The sequence below is a fragment of the Stigmatopora argus genome, chromosome 6, assembly GCF_051989625.1.
Source record: "Stigmatopora argus isolate UIUO_Sarg chromosome 6, RoL_Sarg_1.0, whole genome shotgun sequence".
Classification (NCBI taxonomy): domain Eukaryota; kingdom Metazoa; phylum Chordata; class Actinopteri; order Syngnathiformes; family Syngnathidae; genus Stigmatopora; species Stigmatopora argus.
In genome coordinates, this window is record NC_135392.1 from 2424224 (window position 1) to 2451930 (window position 27707).

Here is a 27707-nt window from a genome sequence, read left to right on the forward strand (position 1 = left end):
GTTTGGAGAGAAAACATGGCTCGTATTGACCGCCACGTGGTTGTTCGTGTTCGCAATGTAGCGGAGGAATTCTTTTCATTCCTGGTTGTGCTGTTCAGGAACTGCGGTTGTTTGTTTTCAATTGCTAAATGTTAGCTTGTCTTATCTTGTCAATGAAAGTCATTTCCATTTATCTCTTTTGTGCTCTTAAAAAGCTGACAATCAAATTAGGCAACAAGAACAGATGTTAGATGCTAGCATGATACCGCCTGGGAATAAAGAAAATGACCATGTCCTGCCTAGCAAGGATGCTAAAATTCAAGCACTTTAGTATGTCATTTCAAGGCCTTTTTGTTCCTTTTGTGCTCATAAAAAGCTGACAATTAAATAAATCAAACTTCAAACAATCAGATTTGGGACAGAGGAACAAGAACAGATGTTAGATGCTAGCATGATAACGCATGGGCAGTTAGCAAGGATGCTAAAGTTCAAGACTTTAGCACAAGGGTGTCAGACTCGGGTTGGTTCGCGGGCCGCTTTAACGTCAACTTGATTTCACGTGGGCCGGACCATTTTAGATATAATATTTAGATTTTTTTATATATAAATGGATTAAAAGAACTGGATTAAAAGGCCTGAATATTCCGTTTTTTATAGATCTAAAACAATGTTTATTTTAGCTTTTTTTATATATTTTTAGATTTTACAAAATGATTTTTGAACTAAAAACAGAAAAAAATGGATTAAAAAATGACAATGATTGATTTAAAAGAGGGAAAATCAGGAAATTTAATATACATCTATACTCTTCATTTTAATTTGATCCTAAAACACAAAGTCGGCACCCGTGATTTACTTTCTCGGGCCACACAAAATGATGCGGCGGGCCAGATTTGGCCCCCGGGCCGCCACTTTGACACATGCTTTAGCATGTCATTTCAAGGCTTGATGTTTCTTTTCAGGTATTTACAGTATTTTCTCGCATATAAGCCGCATTTTTAACAAAAAACTGAATCATGGGTTCAGCTTAAGACTTGCAGTGATGTTAGATGCTAGCATGATAACGCCTGGGCATTTAGCAAGGATGCTAAAATTCAAGATTTTAGCATGTGATTTCAAGGCTTGTTGTTCCTTTTCAGGGATTTACCGTATTTTCTCGCATATAGCCGCATTTGCAACGATAAAAATGGTCTTACAGACTTACAGCGTTGCTATACTCTTGTTAACCAGTATATGTTGACAAATTAACATGTACAATTTGTGGTTATTTTCTGTTTTGCAGTAAGAAAATAACAATTACTGGATAACTTCCTTATGATATTGAGCCTAATAATTTGCTTTTGATTCATACAGTATCTCAGAAATACCACGTACAATGATTTTTCTTACAATTTTCCCTTCAAAGTAACACATTTGTACTCCCTATTAAAACCATGAATATGAAAAATAAAAATTGTGAATCAGGGGTGCGGCTTATACGCGAGAAATTGTAAAATTCACCCATTTTAAGGCAATTTTAAGGCTGGCGACTTGTACACGGGGGCAGCTTATATGCGAGAAATTACGGTAACATGTGAACCAACTTTATTTATAAAATGATCAGTACAAGCTGTTTCTTTTGGTGACTTTGCAGTCATAACATTTTTGATTGATAAGAGTCCTTTCCCACTGTACGGCGGTTTGTTGTGGCTTTCTAACACACGTTCTCCAGACGCTTCGCTAATGAATAACCGCTACGCAAACAAGTCGCTCATGCGGATGTGTATTTGTTTGTGTGTGCCCTATCATGCCAATCAATCATTGTGTATGCGGAAACGTACGTCCTCACCTATCATGTTTTTTTTGTGGGAACAATATTTATACGTCCTTACTGGCAGGATAAGCAAAATGACAAACCACATGGTTGCATCACTGCCTCAAAATATATACGCAATATCACTTCCCTCTTATCATATTAGGACACACCTCACCCATAAAGCACTGCAAGAAAGATTTAAAGAATATAATTCTTGAACTGACTAAATAAACAGCTCTAAAATGACATAAGAAATAACATGTCAATGCTGTTAAATATGTTATTTTTGAGATGTAGACACATGACGGCGTAAAAAACGAGAACTTATGCATGTCTCGCTCTAATTTGTTTATCACTAGTAGGCGTCCAATCTGTTTGAGGGGGAAGGGTGGCAGGAAATGAACTTTAATTTGCTGCCACCCTCCCACTTTAATTGAATTGGACGCCTAGTGCCATCAATGGCAGACACTGAGGTGAGCAGTGTCTGACCCAAGTCGTGATACAAGTAAATATGTATGCATTTTTATGGTTTTTTTTTATTCTTCCTGAAAATGACACACAATTTATAATAGCTTAATGCTAACTAGAATGCAAAATGTCATAAAGCTAACAGAAGAAGCAAACGTAAAGTTGGTGTAATCCTTTATGTAACAGAAATTTGAACGCAAATGACATAGAATGACAATATATAGAGAAATACTAAATGCATATAGTCTTTATCTGCTGCAAAAATAACGAGTGGAATATTAATACAGCTTTAAGCTCTTTGTTAATTACGAATATTTGTTTTAGTGACCAAAGTGTACAAAATAAATGCAGAATAACATCTCGCATGAAATCAATGAAAAATTTGGAATATTCTGAAAATAATATATGACCCAATAGAGTGCATTAGTTGATATTTTTATTATTAACTCATTCACACCCAACCTAGATCTCAAAGTATGTGTTGTGGTAGTTAGCAAAATGGAATTAATCATGAAATAAGTACTGATTAATGAGTATTTTTTTTTATTTGGAGTGAATTATTAGCATTTTTTGTGGTAACTGATATTGTTTTACATGACAAGCTTGATCAGTAAACAAATAAATGAACCAAAACAAACATTCCTGACAACGTTTACGCTGATGGAACGCTTTATTATGATCTCAAAGTCCATTTTTAAAAAACCCTGAACCAAAAAAATCAAGTAAATTAAAACCATGTTGACACAAAAACAATCCTCCAATTTTGAAGAAATCAAAACTGCTTTTCTCCAAACGAATTAAAAGACGTTCTTACCTCAGATCACGTGAAATAACACCCCCATTTAAACCCACGTGCGCGTCCTTACGCGAAAAGTAATCTTAGCAGGGTCGTACGACGTCTTACGTAAAAAATTGAGACGCTTTTCGACTCAGAAATAAACAATCGCGGCCACACGTGATTTCACGTCGGCCTCCCACCACGGAAGTTGCAATCGGCATCGTTTTTGGGCGATTCCGTTAAAATCCCGAGTAAACGTGAGTGATTTTTTCCACGGCATACAAATGGGGGAAGAATTGTACTCACTGCGCTGTCAGATGGTCCACTGTCGTGACTCGTTCGGTTGTCTTTCGTGGACCGAGGGACGGGAGGTGGGAGAGTGGGGAGGCGGGGAATAGGAGGCGACAGGCGGGGAGACAGCCAGCTCCCCTCGCTCTCTCGCTCGCCAATCCAAGGCTGCTTTCCTCCGCGACAAAGTCAAGATAGTTCATATAACGTCACACCGGAAGTAGTTGCGGAAGTGGAGGAAGTTCATTAGCGTTTGAAAATATGTTTATCGAGTCGTTAATGAGTCTTTTGTTGAGAGTATTCGCGATGTATTTTTTTTAAAAGCACTTCAATGTATAACATAAGGTTACGTTATGTATACTTACGTTTTTTTTTCTTTTTTAAAAAACAATGTTATTGTTATTTGTGGTATAAGTGAAAGACATCCTTATCCCAACCAAAACAAATACGTTTGATCAGAGGAATAAAACACAAATTTGTGTATTATTAAGTGTAATAGAGGGGAAAAACGTGCAAATGTTGAATTTTATCTATGCTTGCATTATTGTAGCCAATTGTTCTTGCTCTATATTTTAAAATAATATTTAAATTTATATAATATTAAGAATTGCAAAACGATGGAATTGGTCAAAGTAAGTGGAAATAATTAAAACAAAATATATTTGTGTTTTAAGCAGTGCAAAGACCTCCACAATCGTAGAAATAAAAATAAATCTGGAAAAATTCAAATAACATTTTTATATTGCATTATTTCTCTGCGTTCCAATTGACCAAGCCAACCAACAGGGGTCGCTGCTGTTCCAAAAAGCACCCTTCCAGCACCCAGCTGAGCGCCGCTATTTGTATGGGTGTTTCCCCCTCCTCCACGCGGGTTGCATGCAGACCGTCCACCCAAAAGCCCGAGGATAATAAGTCCACCTCTCCCAGCTAAACTAAAAAAGCACGGAAAACGATCACAAGGACTCCCATTAAAAAGTGAAATACTCAGGTGTAAGGATTGATGAATCCCTTTTTACAGTAAGTGCAACTAAATAACTTTTTGTGTGGGAGTATGTCAGTAACCTCGTGTTTTGTTGTATATATAGTCATTTAAAGTGGTTTCTTTTTTTCCTGTGCAAACTTAAATCAGGATGGTTTCTATGCAGTTTTTGAACTTTGATGTTGATTCAAAGTTTACATGTAGGAATTTTCTTTTGGAGTTGGAAACTGGCCGCATGCTGTTAGTCATTATAGTGTTATTACCTAACGGTTCATTTGTATGGGCAGAGCGGTAGAGTGAATCATTGCAACAGAATTCAAAACATGGGATTCCGATAAAAACCCTTAAACTCCCTGTTTAAAGGATGTTGATTGATTTTCCATGTGGTAGTCAAATTAATACTAGTTAATGCATAAGATGCACCATGTAAAGTTGAGTCATATCACAATAGACTGTTAAGATTTTCATTAGAATTCATTATAATGTGTTTTAAATAACAATGCATTAAACAGACTATTTTTAAAGTTTGGAATTGGCTTGTGAAAATCACGTTTACTACAAAAAAAAAACATAACTGTGTATGAGCTCTGCAAGTGGTAGTAGTATATTAAGTTATTGTACTTGTTCAATGTAATTTTCTGATTGTGCCCTGAAAACAACAAGTTTACTCACTCCCATTCCCCAGAAAAAATTCTCGGAATGTACAATGTTGCAAAAAATTTGCATTTGTTTGGTTATCTTTCTGATAAGACAAAAAGTATTTGAATCAACACTCGTAACCAGCAAAAAAAAAAAAAGATGACATAGATGACATGAAATGCCTGAATGTTAAGACCAACCGTATGTATACATGTGTGTATATATATATATATATATATATATATATATATATATATATATATATATATATATATATATATATATATATATATGTGTGTTTGTGTATGTGTATATATGTATGTATATAGGTATATATGTATATGTGTATATGTATATATGTATATATGGGTCATTTTCACATAATTCAGCAAATAACGGTAAAGATATGGCCCTGGACTTTCCCTTTATGTGTTACAAAGTTATAAAAATTAATTACTACTGCTTTGTTTGCCACATATTATACTACATTTGGCACCAATTTTAAGAGAAATCTATTTGAGACACAAATACATTGAGAGCCAGTTTATGTTGAATTTGTCCACTCCGTTAGATGTCCAGAATCTAGTGTCACAGTTTATAGGAATGAAAAGTCGGGTTATGATTTATTTGTTTGTCTCTATTTAGAATGTGTTGTTTAGATTTGTTTCAATAGTATTTTCACTCAAGTTGTCTTTGAGAAAAATGCAAAAGAATTGCAACTGCAAACAGTTTTACTGATGTACCTTTCATATCAGTTAGTGTGTCTTTACCGTTATCACATGAGAAATACACCAAAAAATTCACAGTAAATACACCAGGTGGCTGGTGTGGGAGAAGTACCAGGATGTTGTCAGCCATATTGTCAACGCCAGCTAAGCAGAAGCCATGAGAATGAAACTAAAACCAAGGTAAGGACCATACCTGTGAAATGTCGTAACAATTCCATGTCTTTACCGATGTCCTAAAAACTTGGTGAACATAATTACTTTGCTTTTTAATGAACTGGGCATGGTGTATGCATGCAGAACACTATCATTTACTGAGTGCCAAGAAATACCATCTACCAATGTCAAAGGCTGAGGTGGAATGTTGTGTCTTTACCGTTAATAAATTTTGTCTTTACCGTTATTAAAAGGTGTATACAATAGATATGTAGAGATGAAATACATATTTTTAAATATACAACAGATATGTAGAGATGACGCTAACATGTTATGCTATGTTTATGTGTATACTAATTCCTGCTTTGATTTGTAAAATTTCCAGAACATGAATCCATTTAAGAAAAAAGGCGGTAAGCCACCTGCGAAAAAATCTAATGCTGCAGCGATGCGCAAATGCAGGGAGAAGATTAAAAATGACCCTGGAGCCTATCACAAATATTTAGAGAAAGAAAGGGAACGATATCAGAAAAGAAAGGCACAAGGAAAGATTCCAAATATTCACCCATATTTTTTAAATTTTAATTAATTATGTTTTCATTAAAGTTCCAGCTAAGATATTTCCAGGCAGTGCTAGTGTTGCTAATTAGAGATAATCAGAATGCTTGAATTGCATTTTGTAAATTATTCATTTTCTGAAAGTGTCTTTACCGTTATTTGCTGAATTATGTGAAAATGACCCATATGTGTATATGTATATATGTGTATATGTATATATGTATATATATGTATATGTGTATATGTATATATGTATGTGTGTATATATATGTATATATGTATATATGTGTATATGTGTATATGTGTATATATATATATATGTATATATATGTATGTGTATATATATATATATAAATGTGTGTATGTGTGTATGTGTGTATGCGTGTATGCGTGTATGCGTGTATGCGTGTATACGTGTGTGTATATATATATATATATTTCATGCAACACACATTTATTTATTTATTTATTACTGATTTATTTATGTCTAAAATGTATTTTTCTGTGTCTGTATTCTCACCCTCTTGCTACTGTGACAGCGAAATTTCCCGAATACGGGATGAATGAAGTTATCTAATCTAATCTAATCTAATCTAATGGTGCACTAGGGTCTAACTCTAGCATGTCCCCCCCAAGTACAAAGTCCCAATTGAAAACCTTTGCTCAAATAATCCATCACCCACACACACGCGTTGCATGCTAAAATCTTTGAGGAGCACATTGTGAGTCTGAATGCTCATTGGTCAAACCTCCAGGTACCCTACGATTATCTGACCAATCCAGAGTTGCTTTTGGAGGTCACTTGAGTGAGCGCTGTAAATCCTAATCCCCGTTTCAGGATCCCGAAGGCTCCCTTGGTGGTGCATTTTGCAACTGGCTGGATTAATGACACTTTAGTTGGACTTTACGCTAAAAAACATGACTGAAATAACCTTCCATGTGATTTTAACAACTGGCCTGACTGCTTTCCTTCTGCTCGCCGTGGTGGCTCTGCTTTGCTTCTTCATGTGCAGGTTAGCCAGCCCCCTGCCCATGGGGGGGCCGGGCACCTTCTGAGCGTGTCAGGTGGGTCCAGAAATTTAGCCTAGAATGAGCATTGACGTGCTTTGTTGTAAGTAGAATGGAGCGCCACTTCCTTTATTGGCAAAACGCCTCTTAATCTAGACACACTAGATACCGAAAAGATAGATAATATAGTGGACACTATGAACTTTTTCAGGGCCACTGACAATGATTGACCACTGGGAATTTAATTTGTCGGGAGTAGAAGTCCAATTGTTTATTCATTGCCAACCCTTACTGGTAAAAAAAGGTATTACACGTCTATCTCCGTAAGTGAGTTGAATTAATTATGTGGATATACACCAATCTGCGATCAATATCTTGTGTGGAAATCAAAGTAGTTTGTGGAATATTGCATTTTATATTGTAGTTTTTTTGGGTTTTTTAAATAGCATACACAACACTAAGAAAATAAACTGCAATTATTTACCAAACTGAATTTTTGAGGGTTTTTTTGTTTTTAAATAGCCCACACAACACTTAGAAAATAAACTGCAATTATTTACCAAACTGATTTTTTGTGGGGGTTTTTTCAACCAAAAGTTATACTAGTTTTAATTGTTTAAATTTGAGCGGACCACTGCTGTTGTAAAGGACTGGGTTCAATTCCCTCGTGTGCGGGTTGCATCTACAACACTAATGGTTATTCATAACTGGATTTGCAGTGTTTTGCTTTATAAATAATAATTTACGTAATATAATATTATAATACTGCAGCTCTTGTATAATCAGTAAGAATAGAGAAGCTAAATATTGATCAAATTACATCATTTATTGAGCTTTTCTCATTCTGACATGCTACCAGAAAACGTCAATTCAACACGTTATTTCTTGTCCGTCTTAAAGTAGCATATTTTTGGATCTTTCTTAAACATGACTGAAATTGGTAGTACGAGCACGCAAAAGAGAATCGCCCCGCAGTGTAAAATTGGGTGTGTATGCAGTCAATCACCGGGTGGTAATCGGCTTTGTTGTGGCCCTTAAACCTCTTGGAACTCAATCCCATTAAAACAACCTTGAAAGCTTTAAAGGCCAGGGAAGAAAAAAGGGAGGGTGTGGATAATCGCAGCTGAAAGCCTGACCGAGCAGACCTTTTAGAAAAAGCTCCCGTTGTGAACGCTTTCCGGCGCGGCGAGGCGAGGTGACTGCAATGACTTCTTTGGGGATGCCAAGTCTGAGACCAAACATCCTGCTGTTTGTTAAGATATCCTTCCAGCAGATGTTGGCCAAACTTGGCAACCAGAAGGCATAGGAAGACTCTAATAACATTCATTACCTCCGTTCAACACGCTGGTTCTTGGCCTTCAAAGTGCAAAAGTAGTTTTGATCTGGTCAACATTTTTTAATGAGCAAAATGACCCTTTAAGTCAGGGCTCGGGAGCCACACGTGGCTCTTTTGATGGGTGCATTGGATTGGATAACTTTAGTCATCCCGTATTTGGGAAATGTCATTGTCACGGTAGCAAGAGGGTGAGAATACAGACACAGAACAATACATTTTAGAAATATAAATAGGTAATAAATAAGCAGTGGTGTGCCGTCAGGGCCTTCAAGTCCTTCTCTGCTGGCCTAAGAAATATAGGAATCACAGACTGGTGCCTGAACTTTTGTTAGGCATGTTAGCAATGTGTGCATTTTTATGGTGTGGCTCGTGTGGTAAATATAGGATTTGCGGCTGTTTTTATTAGCGACGGTTAGCATTGCAACCACTTTTTCATGCTGAATAATTCCTCCATTTCAACATGTGATACCCTTGTGCTATTTTATTTCATGACCTTCTTAAGATTCGCAATTTTCCACTTTAAAGGAGCAATGTGTAAGACTAGTGGTCAAATATGGAACTGCAACAAGGATCTACATTCATCAATTTAGGATGTGGTAGATATAATATTCAGATATATTTTTTATAAATGGATTAAAAGAACTGGATTAAAAGCCCTGAATATTCAGTTTTTATAGATCTAAAACAATGTTTATTTTAGCTTTTTTTTTTAAATATATTTTTATATTTTACAAAATGATTTTTGAACTAAAAACACAGAAAAAATGGATTAAAAAAATACAATTATTGATTTAAAAGGGGGAAAATCAGGCAATTTTATATACCTCTATACTCTTCATTTTAATTTGATCCTAATACAGAAAGTCGGCACTCCTGATTTACTTTCCCGGGCCACACAAAATGATGCGGCGGGCCAGATTTGGCCCCCGGGCCGCCACTTTGACACATGTGGTGTATGTTATCCCTGGGCCTGCATGGGTTTTCTCCGGGTACTCCGGTTTCCTCCCACATTCCAAAAACATGCATGCTAGGCTAGCTGGCTAACACTAAATTGCCCCTAGCTATGAGTCTGAGTGTGTATGGTTGTCCGGAGTCAGCTGGGATAGGCTCCAGCACCCCCCGCGACCCTAATAAGGATAAAGTGGTTCAGAAAATGAGATGAGATTATTTTAGTGAAGACATTTTCCGTCACACGGGAAAGTATCGTTTCTAAAATAAAATGTAAATACAATTTCTGCTATACTAAAATGTTCATTAAAATGTGTTTGCAATGTCTTTGTAGATTGTACATTCCTATTCTTCTTATTCTGTGGTTCTCTGTTTTTGCAGATAAGCGTCCATGCCGTTATCTAAAACCAAATAGTCGAAGTGATCAACATGAAGTGCGCTTTGCTGCTCGCCATCATTTGCTGTAGTCGGTTAGCAGCGCCGTGTTCGGGGCAAGGCTTCCCTGGTAAGTTGGGAACCACACCATCATTTCTCTTGTCCAATTATTTACTTCAAAAACTCAGCATAAAGCTCAACTTATTTGTCTGCTAATACATTAGAGCAAGAAAAGGATCCCAATTTCTGGAGATCATGGGCTCAACGGACCCTAAACAACGCTCTCAATCAGCAACGGTTAAACCAGAACAAAGCCAAGAACCTCATCATGTTCCTTGGAGATGGTAAATCAATCAATCAATCATTAACATGTTAGATCACGTGTGTCAAAGTGGCGGCCCGGGGGCCAAATCTGGCCCGCCGCATCATCTTGTGTGGCCCGGGAAAGTAAATCATGAGTGCCGACTTTCTGTTTTAGGATCAAATTCAAATGAAGAGTATAGATGTATATTAAATTTCCTGATTTTTCCCCCTTTTAAATCGATAATTGCTATTTTTTTAAACCATATTTTCTGTGTTTTTAGTTCAAAAATCATTTTGTAAAATCTAAAAATATATTTAAAAAAGCTAAAATAAACATTGTTTTAGATATATAAGAAACGGAATATTCAGGGCCTTTAATCCAGTTCATTTAATCCATTTATATAAAAAAATCTATATATTATATCTAAAATGGTCCGGCCCACATGAAATCGAGTTGACGTTAAAGCGGCCCGCGAAAAGTGAGCCAAAATGGAAGAAGTTTCGCTTACCAAACGCTTGATTTCACGGCCAATCACAAGCCAAATCCACGAACGTCTTCATCTCCTCTGGCGTCATCCAATGAAAACTAGAAAAGCAAACAAGGTCACATGCTTGTCAATGGAACAATAACGGGAGTCTTGAATGGGGGCCCCTAGGCTGCCATTTTTGGACTCGGGCCACATCATGACATTCCTGTCCGCTTTGCTTATTCACGTACAAACAATGAGCGACTTTCATCATTTTTCCTCTTTCAAAGAAAACAAAGATCTTTAGTGTGTGACTCCGTTCATCAATTAATAGACAGTCATACCTCTACTTACGAATGCCTCTAGGTACGAAAGTTTCAGGTTACAAATCATTTTTTTACATGCAAATCAGTGACTTGAGATACGAAAAACATCCAAGTTACGAAATCCCCCAAAAAGTAAACATATTTCCTAATCCGTTATTTTTTTTTAAATTCCCCTTATTAAGCGATTCAAAACTGTACAAATGCAACATGGCACTTATTTTCAAACACACACACACATAGGGCACACGCAAAAGTCTAAAATGTACTACAAAGTGCACAACTTTCAGCCCTGGTAGAACGGGCTCTTGTCGCTATCTGGCGGACAAACACGGGTATTGCATCTCCCATTACGGAGGGAACTATTTCAGCGGGGCAGGGCACATTTTCATATGCTTTATTTATTTTAAGACATTTATAAATCATTTCCTTATAATTTTCTCTCATTTTTGTGTGTTTCTCACATCTTTCATACAAAATTGGAACTTTTTGACCAATTTTAAAGGGTTTAGTTGGTAGTTGTGTGAGGACCGTGGAACGAATGAGAGAATTTACATATAAAGTACACCTCTACTTACGAAATTTTCAAGTTACGAAAAAAGCCTTAAAACCAAATAATTTCGTAAGTAGAGGTACGACTGTACATGTTAATTGATCGGAATCCACCATGAGGCCAAAACAAATGTATTTTTTAACGGTTGACCTGTTTGTGGCATTTCAAGGGATGGGCATTCCCACGGTAACGGCCGCCCGGATATTGAAGGGTCAGCTGAACGGACAGCCTGGCGAGGAAACCGTGTTGGAGATGGACAAGTTCCCCCACGTGGCTTTGTCCAAGGTGATCCACGTTGCTTTACCCAAAACTAAAACCTGTATACTAACCTGACCTCTTTAACGTGATATGCGCAGACGTACAACACGGATGCGCAGGTGGCTGACAGCGCCGGCACGGCCACGGCTTTCCTGTGCGGTGTCAAAGCCAACGCTGGCACGGTAGGCGTGAGCGCCAACGCCGTTCGTCTCCAGTGCAACACCACGCACGGAAACGAGGTCACATCCATCCTCAGATGGGCCAAAGACGAAGGTAGGCTCTGCTTACAAGTGGACTGACTGTCTAGTTTGTTTGCTTCGTTATTCTTTCAGTGGCTTTTTAATATAAGACAGTTCGACCTTAAGCTAAATCGTTCAATTTTCATGATCACTGTGGTGTTTCATTCACCGTATTTTCTCGCATATTAGCCGCCCCGCGTATAAGTCGTACCCTTAAAATTGCCTTAAAATCGTTGAATTTCACAATTTCTCTCGTATAAGCCGCCCCCTGATTCACAATTTTCACCTCCATATCCATGTTTTTAATAGGGAGAACAAAAGTGTTACTTTGAAGGGAAAATCGTGATAAAAATCATCGCACGTGGTATTTCTGAGATACTGTGTAAATCGATTGCTGGATTGCGCATTCCGAAAGGGTGTTGCCTGGACGTAGACAAATTTAAAAAGGAAGTCACGTGACCAGTACAACCAGGAAGTGTGTCCGAATCTGAGTGAGCAATGGCAGGCACAATAAGTGAGTTTTTGCATGTTTTATGCAAGATACGTTTTTTTCTTGAAAATCATTCATAGACGTCAAAATAAATGTTGTTTAGCATTTTATCTTTTCTCTATTTTGGAATAAATGACCCTATTGGCCGCATTGTCTTGCGTTATGGCGTTTCATCTTTGTCACTTTGCAGTCTCGTGCATGTCGTCTTTTTATGCGCATATAAGCCGTACCCTGGATTCAGTCATCATTTTTTGGCGCAAATACGGCCTATATGCGAGAAATTACGGTAAATGTGATATAATGACTGTTGCACTGATACCTGTACTAGTATCAGAAGAGGCCCCATAATAAGATTAAAATGCAGGGATTGGTCAATGCGAAGAAATAACACATAAATGCGGTTTAATATGTAGTATTGGAGATTAAAAACGTTAAAAACGATGCTTTAAAGAAGTCCCTTCCCAAGATGGCTACCCATAACGACGAAAAATAAGTGCTTTTTTGTGTAGAAATGTATTTTATTTGACTAAATGTTATTGAATGTGCTTATTTAGATGCTCATGAAATGAAATTGTACTCGGAGGGATCAAATGTGGTTCACGTGGTTGAATGTACACAAATATCTTAAGCTTATGTTTCCACTCAGCACCAAAAACCATCGAGTATGTCGCTATCCCTGTAATTTCGTAGCCTCAGTTTAACATTGAAGTAAGTCTCCACCCATCTTCAGTTATGTAAAGACTGTGTGTGCAAAAGTATATCATAGTTACTTTTCGCTAAGGTATAATTAAGTGTCATTAGCTTAGCACAAAACACGTGGCTCACAATGTTTCTCGTTTTCAGGCAAGTCGGTGGGCATCGTGACCACCACTCGCATCATGCACGCCACGCCCAGCGCCGCCTACGCCCACAGCGTGAGTCGAGACTGGTACTCGGACAACGAGATGCCCGCCGAGGCGCTGGAGGCCGGTTGCAAAGACATCGCCAGGCAACTCTTTGAAAATATCCACAATATTGACGTAAGTGTTAATAAGAGGAATAATTATTCTGCCTATTTTATTGTCATTATTTCAGTAAACTTTTATTTTTTACTGGAAACTGGCTAAAAATGTGTGGAGCAATTGTTTTCTCATTTCCTTTTTATTCATTCACGTTATTCAATATAAAAGTAAAAAAGAGGAGAATTAAGTATTTTCATATTTTGTTTCTGTTTTAATGAAAATTGTAAATATTTTTTTAATTTATGCTATTTTTTGGTTTACGGTAATACCTTGAGATACGAGCTTTATGAATTCCGGGACCGAGCTCGTATGCTGATTTACTCGTATCTCAAATCAACGTTTATTTGCTCGGAATTTTACTCGTATCTCAAATTTCTCGTATGTTGGGGCACTCGTATGTCAAGGTATTACTGGATTTATATTATTCAAATGACAAATTCAATATTAGGTTAGATTAGATAACTTTATTCATCTCGTATTTAGGAAATTTCATTGTCACAGTAGCAAGAGAGTGAGAATACAGACACAGAAAAATACATTTTAGATGCAAATAAATAGGTAATAAATATGTTAATAAATAAATAAATATATAAATAATATTTATTTGTTATTTAAGAAATAAAATAATGAAAATATTATATTTATTCATGACTAAATATTTAATATTATATAAAATTTGAGAAAATGAAAAAAAAATGTTTTCTGATTTCTCAAATCATCCTTTTTTTTCTAGGAGCACAAGTGAAAAACTTTATTCATGCTTTGAGTTTCACACCTGTGTTCTAATGAGTTTAGAGTCCCATTGCCAGGAAAAAAAGGATTAGTACCTGTCCATGTAGTTAAAGTATGACTGGCTGCACTTAAAACCTAAACTCTTTGAGTTCAAAGTGCGATTCGAAGAATTATTTCCATGTTGTGGTTTTTCAGGTTATGATGGGCGGTGGTCGAAAGTACATGTTCCCCAAAAACACGTCAGATGTGGAGTACCCGGATGTCGGTAACCACAACGGGACACGTAATGACGGTCGGAACCTGGTGCAGGAGTGGATCGACAAAACCCAAAGCAAGGTAAAAAGACCGTTGGTTCCAAGTTAAGTTTGAAAATCCAAGTTTGATGTTGGGATTTTAAAAAAATAACGTTAATATGGCGCCTAGATACAAAAGTTGCTTATTAGTGACGCGAGTTTCACTGTCAAAATTAACCGTGCATTCCATTTTGAAAGTTCAATTGTTGCCAACCCCGATGTCTAGTTTCGGCAATGGCAGCCAAAATATGAACTGAAATATTAATATGGATATTCAAATGATATCTAATATTCATGTTTTTTCTTGTTGTGCAGAAAGGCCATTACGTGTGGAACAAGCGTCAGCTGTTATCGCTCAACCCCGCTAATGTTGATTACTTACTCGGTGAGTTTGATATGTATTTTTTTGGGTAACTTTATCTCAGGGTTACGATTAAATTTAAAGTGCAGCATTTTCCGCACTATACAGTGGTACCTTGAGATACGAGCTTCAGCTCGTATGTCGATTTTCTCGTAACTCAAACGAACGTTTCCCATAGAAATGAACTAAAAACAAATGAATTCGTTGCAACCCCCTGAAAAAACACCCAAAACAGGATATTGGATTGGAAAAACATTTTTATTTGTTCCAATTCGCCAACTATTAACAAAGTAACAAATAACTAGTGGTTTAATAGTACTAAAATGTGTTTAATAGTACTAAAATCATACAGATTTCGAAGGGGGGAGAGGCTTTTTGCTCGGCAACATGCTCGTAACGTAACAAACAAATTTAAATGAACTTGGATTACGATGCAGACACTCAAAAATAAGTTTAATCGAACATAACACTAAACTTAATTCTAATTTTCTTTTAAATTTTGATACCTTTCTTGACTCTATTGGCCCCGCCTCCACCCTGACTTTCAGATGCAACCTATCGAGGGTTGTTTGCTTTTGTCTTCCCTTCAAAATATTCCCAAAATGATGCACACAAATGTTCTCACAATAGGATAACGCACCACCACTTGCCAACAAGAAGTAATATATACTCCTCTCGTATTAGCGAAAAAGCTCCGCCATTCGCACTGACTAACGGGGAAAAAAACACTGAAAAAATGCAATGCTCTGCCCAGTGCTCGTAGAGACATTGCAAAGAGGGAGTTGCGACCAGAAAGACAGTGGCCATGATGTTCTTATGAGCAGCCTCTCGAGTCCGCTATATCAAAATTTGTCTCGTATCTCAAGATAAATATTTGCCCGAAATTTTACTCGTATCTCAAATTTCTCGTATGTCGGGCCACTCGTATGTCAAGGTACCACTGTAATTCCATTTTTTTTCATAGTTTGGCTTGTACTGCGTCTAATACTCAATTGCAACGTATGTATGTTTTTTTTCCATTCTTCCCCCCTTTTAGGTCTCTTCGAACCATCGGATCTCATGTTTGAATTTGAGAGAAACCGAGAGACCGATCCGTCACTCACGGAAATGGTGGAGGTTGCCATCAAGATCTTGCGGAAGAACCCCAAAGGATACTTCTTGCTGGTAGAAGGTGAGTTTTATTTAGAATGGCGGCAAAGTTCTTGAGCGAATAAGATTTTCATTTTCCGACCCAACCTTCAGGCGGTCGTATCGATCACGGTCACCACGGCAGTTTGGCCAAGCTCGCTCTGCACGATGCCGTGGAAATGGACCGAGCCATCGGTCGTGCGGACCTCCTGACCAGCGTCTTTGACACCTTGACCGTCGTCACCGCCGACCACTCGCACGTGTTTAGCTTTGGAGGCTACTCTTGGAGGGGAAACAGCATTTTCGGTAGACCAAAAATTGAAAAATGTAAATTTCTACACCTTCTGCAATTGTCTGAATGCATCTTTTTCTTCAGGTTTGGCGCCCGAGGTGAGCGATGTAGATCATAAGCCCTACACGACCATCACGTACGGCAACGGCCCGGGTTATAAATTGGTCAACGGTGCAAGGGAGAACATCACCTATGTTGACTATGGTAGGTATGCGAGGTGGACGAATCTCCCCGCCACATAGACCTGTGGTTCATTCCAGAATTGAAGGAAATTCTACGTCCCACCCTTTAGATTACCGTATTTTCTCGCATATACGCTGTATGTATCGCAAAAAAAAGACGGAATCGAGGGTACGGCTTATATGCGCACAAATTAGACTTGAAATGCATGAAACTGCAAGTTGACAAAGACGAAACGCCATAACGCCATTGCGCCATGACGCCATGACGCAAGACAATGCGGCCGATACGGTCATTTATTTCAAAATAGAGAAAAGATAAATGGATAAAACGCTTAACAAAATTTATTTTGACGTCTATGAAGGAAATTCTGTTTAAAAAACACATCTAGCATAAAACGTGTACTGCTCACATGACTCCCTTTTTGAATTTGTCTATGTGCAGGCAACGCCATTTAGGAATGTGCAATCCAGAAATCGATTTATACAGAATCTCAGAAATACCACGTGCGATGATTTTTATCAAGATTTTCCCTTCGAAGTAACATATTTTTACTCCCTATTAAAACCATGGATATGGAGCTGAAAATTATGAATCACGGGGCGGCTTATACGAGAGAAATTGTAAAAATCAATGATTTGAAGGCAATTTAAGGGTACGGCTTTTTCGCAGAGGCGGCTTATATGTGAGAAAATACGGTAACACATTTGAACTCCCTATTAAAACCCTGAATATGGATCGGATAATTGTGAATCAGGGGGCAGCTTATATGAGAGAAATTGTAAAATTCAACAATTTTAAGGGAATTTCAAGGGTACGGCTTTTTCGCAGAGGCGGCTTATATGTGAGAAAATACGGTAACACATTTGAACTCCCTATTAAAACCATGAATATGGAGCTGAAAATTGTGAATCAGGTGACGGCTTATACGAGAGAAATTGTAAAATTCAACAATTTTAAGGGAATTTTAAGGGTACGGCTTATACGTGGAGGCGGCTAATATGCGAGAAAATCCGGTAGAAAAAAAATCCATATTAAAAAAATCCTAAAACATGTAGGTTCTGCTAAAAATCACTTATTTCTCACACAAATATTTCCACATGTCCATTGCAACTTACGCACAAATATTTTGGAGTTCTTTTGTGACCCACCATTTTCTTTTACCCAGATAACGCCCTCTACCAGGCCCAATCAGCCGTCCCGCTGAAGTCCGAGACGCACAGCGGCGAGGATGTCCCCGTGTTCGCCAAGGGCCCGCTAGCTCACCTTTTTCACGGCGTGCACGAGCAAAACTACATCCCACACGTCATGGCGTACGCGGCCTGCATCGGTAGCAACAAGGGCCACTGCTCGCGAGAATTTTCCATTTTTGACGACGCCCAGCGCCCCGTTTTGTCAAGCTTTGTTACTCTGCTGGCTGTCGTACGATTTCTATGTTGACGGCAAAGCAAATTTTTTACCGCTATTGCTCCCAGTTTTAAAGCTTCTTAAATCAATCTATATAGTAACACATTTTTTATTCTCAATTTTCTCTCAAAATGGGCCTATTTCCGGAGTTTATGAATCCGATTCACGCAAAATCGATATGCACTGAAGTCGCACAAGACGAATCATTCGTCAAAATATCAAGCTAAACATCCATCCATGTGTCAATGTCAGCAACCAAAGTTACACCCTGTTATAAAATGTAAAAAAAATGGGCCAAGTGTTTTTAAAGTCTGTTCACTTTTATAAGACTTTTGAACAATGCTTTTGCTAAATTTGTAGCAAACTTGTCAAATATTTCTCCAGAAGGCCAAAGTGTCTTCCAAAATGTCTTATTTTTTTTGTAATTTTCCTTCTCTTGTTTTGATTTGTCTGGAATGTGAGCGTTAAATTTTTGTGCTGAATGACGGGAAGTCGATGGTTTGATAATTTACTTCAGGTGTCCAATAAAAACATTTCTGAATGTTCAAACGGCTTCAATTATACATTATATGTAATAAGTGACGTTAAAGCGACAGCGTTTTCTGTATTTTGGTCATCATTAGCAAAAATAATCAACTCCAGTCCTCGCTTGGTTCTTCTTCCATTTCCTCTTTCAAATCAAAAGATTTTCCCTTCAAAGTAAAACATTTGTACTCGCTATTAAAAGCATTAACATGGAGGTGAAAATTGGAAATCAGGGGGCGTCTTATACCAGATAAATTGTAAAATTCAACCATTTTAAGGCAGTTTTAAGGGTGCGGCTTATACACGGATGCGGCTTATATGCGAGAAAATATGGTATACTGTTGAACTCTTTTTGGTTCTGAACTGTAATGTTGTTTTATTCATGGTTATGCGAGTATTTCGTTTCTCTTTCTCCATTATTTTATCTAAAAAAATAAATAACATTGGGACGTTTGCGGTGTGCCTCTTTTATACAGAAAAACTATCTATCTAAATCACAGGTGTCAAAGTGGGGGCCCGGGGGCCAAATCTGGCCCGCCGCATGATTTTGTGTGGCCTGGGAAAGTAAATCATGAGTGCTGACTTTCTGTTTTAGGATCAAATTAAAAAAATGAAGAGTCAAAAATCATTTTGTAAAATCTAAAAATATATAAAAAAGCTAAAATAAACATTGTTTTAGATCTATAAAAACTGAATATTCGGGGATTTTAATCCAGTTCTTTTAATCCATTTATAAAAAAAATATATCTAAATATTATATCTAAAATTGTCCGGCCCTCGTGAAATCAAGTTGACGTTTAAGCGCCCCGCGAACCAACCCGAGTCTGACACCCTTGCTCTAAACTCATTAGACCACAGGTGTCAAACTCAAAGTGTGAATAAAGTTTTAATACATTTCACCTGTGATCCTAGAAAAAAAATGATTAGAGAAAAAAGAAAACATTTTTTTTATTTTTTTTTAATGAATAAAAAAAAGATTTTTTATTATATGTATATATAAACATTATCTAATTATTTATTTATATATTTATTTATTTATTACCTATTTATTTATGTCTAAAATGTCTTTTGCTGTGTCTGTATTCTCACCCTTTGCTACTGTGACAATGACATTTCCCGAAAACGGAATGAATAAAGTTATCTAATCCAATCTAATATTGAATTTTAGTTAAAAAATCTTTTGTAAAATCTAAAAATATATTTTAAAAAAAGCTAAACATTGTTTTAGATCTATAAAATATGAATATTCAGGGTTTTTAATCCAGTTCTTTTAATCCATTTATTAAAAAAAAAATCTAAATATTATATCTAAAATGGTCTGGCCCACATGAAATCAAGTTGACGTTAACGCGGCCCGCGAATCAATCCGATTCTGACACCCTTGATCTAAATCGTATTTGCCGGGTTGAATTAACATTCAATTCCATTAACGCTCCTAAAGTCCGCCCTTTAAGACTTTCACCGTTTACGTTCTCGACGACAGCCGGGAGTTTAATTGCAGTCCAATTACCAAGATGAGCGGTCGCCCTTCCATTTCGCCGAGTGATGAATCGCCGCTTTGAATCGGGGTATAAACAAGGGAGCTTTTGTCTTTTACGCTAATGAGCGAACCGCCTAAGACTAACGGCGCTCATCTCGTCTCGTCTACGACAAAAGACGGCCTCGCTTAGAAGCTTTTCAGTCGTCACGGTTTGTTTTTTGACCTTGCAAGCGTCACCAAGCATTTTCTCAAAAGTCAACAGGAAGTAGTGTGTGTGTGGCCCACGGAGACGACATTGTCCTCGCCAGTTCCGTGCGAAAGAGCATTTAAAAGCACAAGGCTTATTTGGAAGTGGTTCAAAAAGTGTTTTGGCGGCCAGACACATTTCTTAGGAAGTCATACTTGAGAACCGTAAGAGAGTTTTTCGAGTCACAGCAAGTCACTCACATGATTTTTTTTTGCATGGTTTTCACGTTGGTCAGCTTGACTTCATCCGGCCGGGTCACGTCATTGGATAGGAGTCAGGACTGACGTTGAGGAGATGATAAAGAGTGGTGGATTCTAGAGTAATGAAAGAGAGATGTTAGGCAAGATTGTGGTAAGTCAAAATCTTTCCTTATGTTTACATGATAAGTCCTGAAAACTGAAAAAAAATGGAAAAAAGATGGCATCTCAAAATGCAACTTAAGACTGATCCGGAAAAGTACAGTTGTACCTCTACTTACGAAATGAGTTGGTTCCAAGACTTTTTTCGTAATTTGAAAATTTCGTAAGTAGAAGTGTACTTTATATGTAAATTCTCTAATTCGTTCCATGGTGCTCACACAACTACCAACTAAACCAAGGGTGTCAGACTCAGGCCGCTTTAACGTCAACTTGATTTCACGTGGGTCGGACCATTTTAGATATAATATTTAGATTATTTTTTAATAAATGGATTAAAAGAACTGGATTAAAAGCTCTGAATATTAAGTTTTTTATAGATCTAAAACAATGTTTATTTTAGCTTATTTATATATATTTTTAGATTTTACAAAATGATTTTTGAACTAAAAACAGAGAAAAAATTGATTAAAAAATGACAATGATTGATTTAAAAGGGGGAAAATCAGGAAATTGAATATACATCTGTAATCTTCATTTTAATTTGATCCTAAAACAGGAAGTCGGCCACTCATGATTTACTTTCCCGGGCCACACAAAATGATTTGGCGGGCCAGATTTGGCCCCCGGGCCGCCACTTTGACACATGTGAACTAAACCCTTTAAAATGGGTCAAAGTGTACCAATTTTGTATGAAAGATGTGAGGAAACACACAAAAATGAGAGACAATTATGAGGAAATGATTTATTAATGTCTTAAAATAAATGAAATATCTCCCTCCGTGGCCGGTATAGATGTAATACTCGTGTCTGTCCGCCAGAGGGCGGGTGGCAAGAGCCCGTTCTACCAGGGCTGAAAGCTGTCCACTTTGTAGTACATTTTAGACTTTTACGTGTGCCCTATGTGTGTGTGCAAAAATATGTGCCACGTTGCATTTGTCGTTTTTAATCGCCAATTAATGGGAATTCAAAATAAAATAAGGAAATGCATTTACTTTTGATTCAATACCAAACTCATCACTACGTCAAGTTGCCAGGTATGATATAAGTTCAAATTGGAGGCAGAATCACAATAACACGGTCCAGGTTGACCCTAAAGAGCTAGATTTAACGACCAAAACCAAAAAGATGGACTCCGTATGTTCGTCAGAAAATGGACTTGTGCGTCAGTGAAACTGAATTGCACAGATGGAGAGCAAATGTTGTTGGATTCCTTATTGACGATATCACTAGAAATGTGGGTGGAAGGTAGAAAAGTGTGAAATTGAAAGGGTGGAAAAGGGGGGACAATCCTTTTGTGTCACCTCATATAAACCCATGAAAGCCCTCCCAAAAAAGAGGTGGTTCGTTTTCCGTCATTCTCGCACGCGGTTGTGTGTGTGATTTCTTATCTCAAATAACAGCAGGACGACTTTGAAGGGAAAATGAAGTTGAGGTGAAAAGACTACAGGGAAGTAGAGCAAACGGTCCATGTGTGTGTGAAGGCAACCTGATTCCCGTTTCCTATTTTCGTGGTAAGGGTGAGAAATGTTCAACGATTCACTTCCCAGCTCACTCGGGTTGCATTTATGAACGTAAAGCACGTTTCAACCACAAATATTTGGAATCAGACCAAGACGTGAAGAAAAATCTGCTATAATAAATGACTCGACTCGATTAACAAGCCGAAGAATGTTCAACTAAACCAGGGTTGGTTCGCAGGCCGCTTTAACGTCAACTTGATTTCACGTGGGCTGGACCATTTTAGATATAATATTTAAAAAAAAAATGAATAAATGGATTAAAAGATCTGGATTAAAAGCCCTGAATATTAAGTTTTTTATAGATCTAAAACAATGTTTATTTTAGCTTTTTTTAAATATATTTTTAGATTTTACAAAATGATTTTTGAACTAAAAACACAGAAAAAAATGATTAAAAAATGACAATTATTGATTTAAAAGGAGGAAAATCAGGAAATTTAATATACATTTATACTCTTCATTTTTATTTGATCCTAAAACAGAAAGTCGGCACTCATGATTTACTTTCCCGGGCCACACAAAATGATGCGGCGGGCCAGATTTGGCCCCCGGGCCGCCACTTTGACACGTGAACTAAAGGTAGAAAAAAACGACATATTTTGCATTTTAAGTCTCACCAATGCAAGTTTTGATACACTCATGATAAATTAGTGTCTAAGAACATCCAAAAGTAATTTACAGATCCGGAGATGTTGGAATTGTCCAATAAATACAACTTAAATAGTGGTTTGCATCTGCATAGAGGAAACCGTGGAAGCAGTCGAATGAAAAAAAAACCTACACATTTTGCATTTAAAGTCCCGCCAATACAAGTTTTGACACACTCATATGATATATTTGTGTCTAAGAACATCCAAAAGTAATTTACAGATCCAGAGATGTTGAAATTGTGTAATAGATATAACTTAAATAGCTGTTTGCATCTGCATAGATGAAACCATGGGGGCAGTCAAATGTTAGGATGCCAGCACGGGGCGTTGGACTTGATGGAAAATAGCAGTCGAGACCTGTTGACGTAAATCCTGAAGAACACGATTCTGTGAAAATGTTGCCCATCCTTAGTTTGAATTTTTCCGTTAGCAGTTAGCAGTGTTGTTAGCCTTACACCAAATTTAATGTTATGACAGCCTAATAAAGACCAATTTAATGACCCTTTTCAGTTTGAGAACCACGGATTCATGGTTTCTGTCATGCAGACCACGTATTACGTCCGTCGATCCAGTCCCCAACGTTAGACTGAAAAACCTGGCTTTTGAGTTGCTTTCTCCATGTTGTGTGTGTTATTATTTTTGACCCTGAACTGGATAGGGTGTTTTCCGGGATGTTCTTGTATATCTATTTAAAAACAACAAAGATATTCCTATTAGAAGATGTGGCGCTTGGATTTTTGGAACTTCGACCGAGTGACCGGGACATTTTTTACACGGTCAAACTGACCTTCTATTTTTAGTCTTCCAAGAATGAACTTAGTTTATATTGACTTTGACTTGATGAGGGACAGGATTGAGACTTCAAATCCCACAACACCAGTAGTCACAAAATAAATAAACATGACTAACGCAGAATGGAAAATTACGAGTCGTCAAGACTCGTTGACGTTATCGTGTGACGAGTCGAAATAGGAAATTTTCTGAAGAACAGGATTCTGGGGAGATTTTACCAAAGAAGTTCAGAATTGTCATAACGCAACGCAAGTGAGTCATTCTTGAAAACCTCAGAATTTATCATCTGAAAATATTTCAACAGTATATTAATATTATTATTTTTATTTCATAGTGCACTTTTGGCAACCACTTTACCAACTGTTTGTTTTGGGTCCCATGTTATTGTTAACAATTTTTAATTGGCTTATTTTGTTTGTCTCATCTCATTTTCTGTACAGCTTTATCCTCACTAAGGTCGCGGGGGGTGCTGGAACCTATCCCAGCTGACTTCGGGCCAGACACCCTGAATCGGTCGCCAGCCAATCGCAGGGGACAAGGAGACAAACAACCATTCACACTCACACTCGTACATAGGGGCAATTTAGAGTGTCCAATCAGCCTACCATGAATGTTTTTAGAATGTGGGAGGAAACCAGAGTACCTAGAGAAAACCCACACAGGCCCAGGGAGAACATGTAAACTCCACACAGGTGGACAGACCTGGATTTGAACCCAGGACCCTAGAGCTGTGAGGCTGAGGCGCTAACCACTCACTCCACCGGGCCACCCTCAATAAAATGTTTGAGTAAAAATGTTTGTGTTGGAGCAAATTTTTACAATTTTATAAAATGCACCACTATGGAAAATACACTGCCCCCTCACTCCCTCACCAATACGGGAAATAGTCCAAATATTAATTAATCCCAGCTGGCCACCCCTTTCAATCGTTTCTGCAGGTGCCACTACTTATAGTTTACTTTGGTAGTTCACGAAGTTTGCTGGGAAAAGTTGCAATTGACTCAAGCTCACCCCTAATGTGAAGAAAGTATTGAATGTCGCTCACCTGTCGTGTTAACTTGATAAGACGATCCTCAATGACAATAAACAGGTCTCCGTTGGAATCTTGCAATTTGCAACAGCTGGGAACTGCCCTGAGGGGATGTATCAATAAGACACTACTGCCCCCTGGTGGTCAAAAAGCACAACAGACAGAATAAACTCTTCTAAATCCACAGCAGATTTGCTTGTTGTCAAACCGTTGAAAACACAATTTCGCATACATTTCTCCAACCTTATTTACATTTTAACACAGGATAAAATAAAAGTGAGGGCTCGTCCGGGATTTGAACCCGGGACCTCTCGCACCCTAAGCGAGAATCATACCCCTAGACCAACGAGCCACGTGGTCATGACGAAGACATTTAGGGATATAAATAAATATGCAACAACCATAGTCAGCTGTGTGAAAACACGTTTTATTGTAAATACTACAGTGATACCTCGAGATACGAGCTTGATGCGTTCCGGGACCAGGCTCGAATGTCAATTTACTCGTATCTCAAATCAAATTTTCCTATTGAAATGAACTAAATACAAATTAATTCATTCCCACCCTCTGAATTTTTTTAAAAAATAGGATGTTACAATGGTAAAAACATTTTTATTGGTTCTAATTCACCATCTACTAACAGAGTAACAAATGACTATCTAGTGGTTATGATCTTTAATACTAAAATGGGCACATAGGGGAGAGAGAGAGAGACTTTTTGGACGGCAACGCGCTCGTAACATAACATAAAATTAACTTAAATGAACTTAGATTACGATACAAACACTTAAAAATACGTTTTAATCTTACCTTACACTAAACTTAATTCTAATTTCACGCTGTTATCATAGACACCCAACTGTCTCGTATCTCAAAATTGTCTCATATCTTATGGGCAAAAATTTGTTCAGAATTTTACTCGTACCTCAAATTTCTCGTATGTTGGTGCCCTCGTATGTCAAGGTATTACTGTATAACAGAACACAAACTATGGTATGCAAACACACATTACCAATACAACACGGTCACTAAATTATAGGACCAACATTTCATCGTTAAAAATACTACTCTTTATTAAACTATAAACTGCATGTAAAAAAAATGCAACATAAAAGATGAATAATTCTGTTGTTCCTTGCAATGACCGGTCGCCAAGTCGGTCTTATTGCAGACACCCAAAACAGGAAGGGTTGGCGCATATCTCACACGGGTCCAAAGAATCCACAACGTTCACTATAAAGACCAAAAAAAGCATATTTTTTGTTAGAATGAAGTCATTTTTATAGATTTTGACTAACTCCATTTGGTCAAATAGCTGCCATTTTGAAAAATGACAAAAGTGGAGTTAGCCCGCTTCTTTCCCTCACTGAATATCAGTTGATGCATACCAAGTCTGGAGAAGACCACGGCGGCGCCGGGCCCTCGGCACACGGGATAAAAAACCTGCGGCAGGGCGGGGTCGGCGCACACGGCCGGCGACGCGCCGGTGCGAGCGAGCCGAGGCCCGAATGGCGCCCTGACGTCGCCCATCATCACCTTCAGCTTCTTCACTGCCTCCAAGGGGAAACTTCTGTTGCCATCCTGCGATGAGAGGAAGTTAAAAATCAAGTTCAAAAGTGTGCAATCAATTGAATGGGCAAACGAAGAAGTCTGATTGGACGCCTTGTTTGGAATGTCAAGTCGGACTCTTAATCAAAGCAAACATGCGAGCAGAGTTTGATTTTTTTTTCGCTGTGACCTTTGGACTTTGCATATTTTCTAAACTGCAACAACACGGCGCTTCAAATTATTCATGCAAAAATAGATGGCTTTTTCACCAAGATGATCTTAATTTCAGATATGTAGCAATGATAAATATTATGATAATAGCATAACATAATAGCATAACATAATAGCGCTATTTTGGTGTGCGAAAATTTAGCTTAATTGAAAACCGTTGCATTGTTCATGGTGGAAAAAAGCAGGATTTTATGAAATCATCTACACAGCATTTCTAACAAGAGGCAATTTCATGAGTATATAATGGAATATAACTTTGCTTTTCTGCCTGAAATATTAAGAAAACAAACAAGATAAATACTCACCCTGACCCGCACGCACAAAGCAGTTCCGAAGATGCACAGCAGGAAGACAAGCGCGATCCCACTTTTCATGTCGGGAGACGACGAAGCTTTCAGACGCGGACTTTTCGTCTTATGTGCTTCTCGTAAGGACGTTCCAACGTTTATAAAAGGCGTGTAAAGGCTTACCAATCATTGATTTATACGAGGAATGGAGGTGTGTGTATGTGTGTGTGTGAACAGCACTCAAGGGGATATTATTCTTTGTGATAAGACTCTGACTACAACTTATATTTATGTAATATGTTTCCTCTTCATTGTTTGCCTGGTGCGTCTTATAGTTCAAGAAATACGGTAGTACTATTAATCTAATGAGTTTTTACATTTTTTATCTATGCTATGTTCACAATTATATTCCCATAAAATATTTCATCTAATTTTCTGAAAATGTTTTATTTCATTAGGGTCGCCGGGGGTGCTGGAGCTAATCCCAGCTGTCTCTGGGCCGGTGTGTGGGTGGGTGTGTGGGTATGTTAGGACACCCTGAATTGGTGGGCAGTCAATCGCAGCATAAAAAAATCATTCTTTCATTTTTTGAAGCACTTATTGTCATAAGGGTAAGGGTGAGGGGGTGCTGGAGCCTATCCCAGCTAACTACCAACTGAGTTGGTGGCCAGCCAATCGAATGGCATGTGGAGACGGACAACGAATCACGGATAGGGGCAATTTAGAGTGCTTAACCAGCCCTGCCGTGTATGTTTTTAGGGTGTGCACCCGCATATAAGCCAGAAAGAACATGGAAACTCCACACAGTAACCCGGGATTGAACCCTCGACCCAATAACTGTTAGGCCGTCACGCTAATCATACAATATATTCAGAATATATATAGTGTATTAAAAAAAGATGCATTTTTTTTCATGCTACGTTGCAAGTGAAGTTCACATTATTTAAAAAAAAAACATATTTTGGGGGCCGTTTTCTTT

The 27707-nt window shown here is 37.8% G+C and overlaps 2 protein-coding genes, 1 long non-coding RNA gene and 1 other non-coding gene across 4 annotated transcripts; 1 reads left to right on the top strand and 3 right to left on the bottom strand.

Annotated features, from left to right (window-relative positions):
* Window positions 1–7284: 7284 nt before the first annotated feature.
* Window positions 7285–18608, top strand: alpl (alkaline phosphatase, biomineralization associated). Its single transcript, XM_077603222.1, has 12 exons — window positions 7285–7430; window positions 10039–10162; window positions 10257–10376; window positions 11848–11963; window positions 12035–12209; window positions 13509–13684; window positions 14594–14734; window positions 15007–15076; window positions 16089–16223; window positions 16295–16486; window positions 16557–16676; window positions 17821–18608. Exons 2-12 carry the CDS (start codon window positions 10087–10089, stop codon window positions 18090–18092), a joined length of 1593 nt encoding a protein of 530 aa, XP_077459348.1. The 5' UTR covers window positions 7285–7430; window positions 10039–10086; the 3' UTR covers window positions 18093–18608.
* Window positions 7302–24770, bottom strand: LOC144075810 (uncharacterized). The gene is made up of 4 exons (XR_013300635.1): window positions 24678–24770; window positions 20512–20625; window positions 10845–10921; window positions 7302–7449 (listed from the first exon to the last, which is right to left on the bottom strand). It is a non-coding gene; the product is annotated as an uncharacterized LOC144075810 (long non-coding RNA).
* A 172-nt stretch (window positions 24771–24942) lies between these two features.
* Window positions 24943–25014, bottom strand: trnap-agg (transfer RNA proline (anticodon AGG)). The gene has a single exon. It is a non-coding gene; the product is annotated as a tRNA-Pro (tRNA).
* An 810-nt stretch (window positions 25015–25824) lies between these two features.
* On the bottom strand, window positions 25825–26815 carry LOC144075173 (guanylin-like). The gene is made up of 3 exons (XM_077601974.1): window positions 26747–26815; window positions 26051–26243; window positions 25825–25895 (listed from the first exon to the last, which is right to left on the bottom strand). The coding sequence occupies exons 1-3, from the start codon at window positions 26813–26815 to the stop codon at window positions 25825–25827; spliced, it is 333 nt and encodes a 110-aa protein (XP_077458100.1).
* Between the last annotated feature and the right edge of the window lie 892 nt (window positions 26816–27707).